Source organism: Antrostomus carolinensis, unplaced genomic scaffold (genome assembly GCF_000700745.2).
Source record: "Antrostomus carolinensis isolate BGI_N321 unplaced genomic scaffold, ASM70074v2 scaffold7245, whole genome shotgun sequence".
Lineage (NCBI taxonomy): Eukaryota > Metazoa > Chordata > Aves > Caprimulgiformes > Caprimulgidae > Antrostomus > Antrostomus carolinensis.
Window position 1 is genome coordinate 1 of NW_010315620.1, and position 4,323 is coordinate 4,323.

Sequence of the window (4,323 nt, forward strand, 5' to 3'; positions counted from 1 at the left end):
GGTACCAGATGGATCCCCAAAAAAGACCCTAAATGGGCTCAGGACAGATCCCAGCAGACCCGGGATGGATCCCAGTGAGATCCCAGTCACATCCCAGTGAGATCCCAGTGAGATCCCAGTGAGACCCCCCCAAACCGATCCCAGTCAGATCCCAAACACCCCTGGATGGACTCAGGACAGATCCCAGACAGATCTTGTATAGACCCAAGACAGATCCCAGAAAGAACTTGGATGGATCCCAAATAGATCCCAGACGGATTCCAAACAGACCCCCAAAAAACTCATATGGACTCAGGACAGATCCCAAACAGATCCCCAAAAAACCTTGGATGGACTCAGGACAGATCCCAAACAGATCCCCAAAAAACCCTGGATGGACTCAGGACAGATCCCAGTCAGATCCCAAACAGATCCCCCATGGACCCAAGACATGGACCCCAGATGGATCCCAGACAGATCTTGGATTGATCCCAGACAGATCCCAAACAGCCCCCCAAAACCCCTGGATGGACTGAGGACAGATCCCAGACAGATCTCACATGGACCCAAGACAGATCCCAGAAGGAACTTGGATGGTTCCCAGACAGATCCCAGATAAATCCCAAACAGATCCCAAACAGATCCTAAAAAGATCCCAGACAGATCCCAAACAGACCCCCAAAAACCTTGGATGGTCTCAGGACAGATCCCTGTCACACCCCAGAGAGATGACAGATAGATCCCAAAAAGATTCCCCAAAAAAACCCTGGATGAGCTCAGGACAGATCCCAGTCAGATCCCAAACAGACCCCAGATGGATCCCAGACAGACCTGGATTGATCCCAGAGAGATCCCAAAGAGAGCCCAGACAGATCCCAGTCAGATCCCAAACACCCCTGGATGGACTCAGGACAGATCCCAGACACAGACCCTGGGTTGATCCCAAGGAGATCCCAAACAAACCCTGAACAAACCTCCCAAAAAACCCTCAATGGACTCCAGACAGGCCCTGGGTGGATCCCAAACGGATCCTGGACAGACCCTGGGTGGATCCCAAATGGATCCTGGATGGATCCCATAAGGATCCCAAACCAGATCCCAAAAAGATCCTGGACAACCCCCCCAAAAAACCCTAAATTGACTCAGGACAGACCCTGGATGGATCCCAAAAGGATCCCAGCCAGATCCCCAAAAGATCCTGGACAAACCCCCCCAAAACCCCTAAATTTACTCAGGAGACAGCCTGGATTGATCCCAAAAGGATCCTGGACAGACCCCAGGTGGATCCCAAAAGGATCCTGGATGGATCCTGGAAAGATCCTGAGTGGATCCCAAAAGGATCCCAGCCAGATCCCCAAAAGATCTTGGACAACCCCCAAAAAAACCTTAAATTGACTCAGGACAGAGCCTGGATGGATCATGGACAGATCCTGGGTGGATCCCAGAAGGATCCTGGATGGATCCTGGACAGATCCTGGGTGGATCCCAGAAGGATCCTGGGTGGATCCCAACCCAGATCCTGGACCTACCAGGGATTTTGAGAATTTTGAGGCATTTTCCTGCTTTTCTGCAGCTTTTCCTGGACGACACCAAAGTCAAGAACTTCATCACCTGCTTCAAAGGTACCGGGGGGACCCCCCAAAAACCCCCCCAGACCCCCCTCACCTCGCCGGGGCGCCTCCCACACATCACCCTTCATCAGGATCCTGTCCTTAATTACGATCCCATGCTTAATTAGGACCCCAATCCTAATTAGGATCCCAATCTTAATGAGGATCCCATTCTTAATTTGCATCCCAATCTTAATTAGGACCCCATCCTTAATGAGGATCCCATCCTTAATGAGGATCCCAATCTTAATGAGGACCCCAATCTTAATGAGGACCCCAATCTTAATTAGGATCCCATCCTTAATTTGGATCCCATCCTTAATTAGGACCCCAGTCTTAATGAGGACCCCAATCTTAATGAGGATCCCAGTCTTAATGAGGATCCCATCCTTAATGAGGATCCCAATCTTAATGAGGATCCCATCCTTAATTTGCATCCCAATCTTAATGAGGATCCCATCCTAAATTAGGACCCCATCCTTAATTAGGACCCCATCCTTAATGAGGACCCCAATCTTAATGAGGATCCCAATCTTAATGAGGATCCCATCCTTAATTTGGATCCCAATCTTAATGAGGATCCCAATCTTAATGAGGATCCCATCCTTAATGAGGATCCCAATCTTAATGAGGATCCCATCCTTAATTAGGATCCCATCCTTAATTAGGACCCCAATCTTAATGAGGATCCCAATCTTAATGAGGATCCCAATCTTAATGAGGATCCCATCCTTAATTTGGATCCCAATCTTAATTAGGACCCCAATCTTGAGGATCTAATCCTTAATCAGGATCTGCTCCTTAATTGGGATTTCATCCTTAATTGGCGTTTCATCCTTAACGAGGAGGCTGAACCCTCGGCAACCGGGGACACCCCCCAACTCTGATGGGCAAAGCAGCCACCGAGTGCTAGTTACATATTAATTACCTTATTATGCATATTAATTACATTATTAATCACCTAATTAATTACCCAATTAATCACCTAATTAATTACCTAATTAATTAAGCACTCCCTGCTATTAACACCCCCCATTTTCCCTTCCCAGCACGACAATCCCACCCCGAACCCAGCGCTTCTCCCTTCCCCCGACCCCATCTACAATGAAAACCCATTAACAAAACCAACCCGGCGGCTTAATTACCCCATCAGCAGGTGATTAATTAGCGGTTAATTACCCATCTCTCCATCCAGATGTGAAATTCCTCACTTTTTTCTTCAAACAACTGGAAAGAAACCGGAGCGGCCGTTACGAAATGGAATTCCCTTTCCTTTCCCGTTGCGGCCGGGAACGGAATTTCCTCCGTTGCGATGATCGTCCCGTTGTTTTCACTCAATTTTTACCAGGATCCGGTAAAAACCAGTTCCTGTCTTATTGTGGTGGTGGAGAAGGTTTGGTGGTACCATTCCAACCAGAAAATTTACTGGTATTACCGGAAAATGGACGACTTTATCATCCGGCACCGGTAAAAACGGGCGGCGTTGGGTTGGTACGTTCGGCGTTGGCTTTGGAGTTGAGTTCTTGTTTTGAGTACGAAGAGGGGTTGGAAAAACCCCCCACCCATTTTTTTTGGCAAGGGAAACGTTACCGGCTCACCGAGGAATTGTTACCGTTGCTTCGTGATGGGGAACGAGGGGGGTGTGGTGGGGAAACGATCACGTCGTGTTAGGGTTGAGTTGAGGGGTTCACCGGTTGGCACAGTCAACTCAACATCAAGAGGATCTGGATGAGTTGGAGATCCCCCAGTCGGCCCCATCACCCCACACCAGTAGGATCTGGATGAGTTGGAGATCCCCCAGTTGGCCCAGTCAACCCTACACCAGTAGGATCTGGATGAGTTGGGGATCCCCCAGTTGGCCCAGTCAACCCTACACCAGTAGGATCTGGATGAGTTGGGGATCCCCCAGTTGGCCCAGTCAACCCTACACCAAACGAGGGGGGTGTGGTGGGGAAACGATCACGTCGTGTTAGGGTTGAGTTGAGGGGTTCACCAGTTGGCCCAGTCAACCTTAAGCCAATAGGATCTGGATGAGTTTGGGATCCCCCAGTCGGCCCCATCACCCCACACCAGTAGGATCTGGATGAGTTGGAGATCCCCCAGTTGGCCCAGGCAACCCTACACCAATAGGATCTGGATGAGTTGGGGATCCCCCAGTTGTCCCAGTCAACCCTAAGCCAATAGGATCTGCATGAGTTGGAGACCCCCCAGTTGTCCCAGTCAACCCTACACCAGTAGGATCTGGATGAGTTGGTGACACCCCAGTTGTCCCATTCACCCCACACCACAGCTAAACTGGGCATCCCCCAGTTGCCCCCATCACCCCACACCAGATCTGAACTGGGGGGACCCCAGTCATCCCCATCACCAACAAGATGGGGCTGAGTTGGGGATCCCCCAGTTGGCCCAGTCAACCCCACACCAGTAGGATCTGGATGAGTTGGAGATCCCCCAGTTGGAGCAGTCAACCCTACACCAGTAGGATCTGGATGAGTTGGAGATCCCCCAGTTGGACCCATCACCCTGTGCTAGAGCTGAACTGGAGACCCCCCAAACATGGTGGGTGCTGCCCCGGTGGGGCGGGTGCCGCCGCAGCGACCGGGATCCCCATTTTTGTGTGAAAAACAACCAAAAAACAACCAAAAACAAGACTTTTAACCACGTGGTCGATTCATCTCGAGGCGCCCAGAGCCCCCCCCAGAATTTGGGGTCCCCAGGGGGGGACATTTGGGGT

The 4,323-nt window shown here is 50.5% G+C and overlaps 1 protein-coding gene across 1 annotated transcript; it reads left to right on the forward strand.

Annotated features, from left to right (window-relative positions):
* Positions 1–1,552: 1,552 nt before the first annotated feature.
* Positions 1,553–3,260, forward strand: CUNH8orf82 (chromosome unknown C8orf82 homolog; the record flags this gene model as incomplete). The annotated part of the gene is made up of 2 exons (XM_010167998.1): positions 1,553–1,601; positions 2,785–3,260. Coding segments are annotated over 2 exons (525 nt in total), but the record flags the coding sequence as incomplete, so codon positions are not given.
* Positions 3,261–4,323: the final 1,063 nt, after the last annotated feature.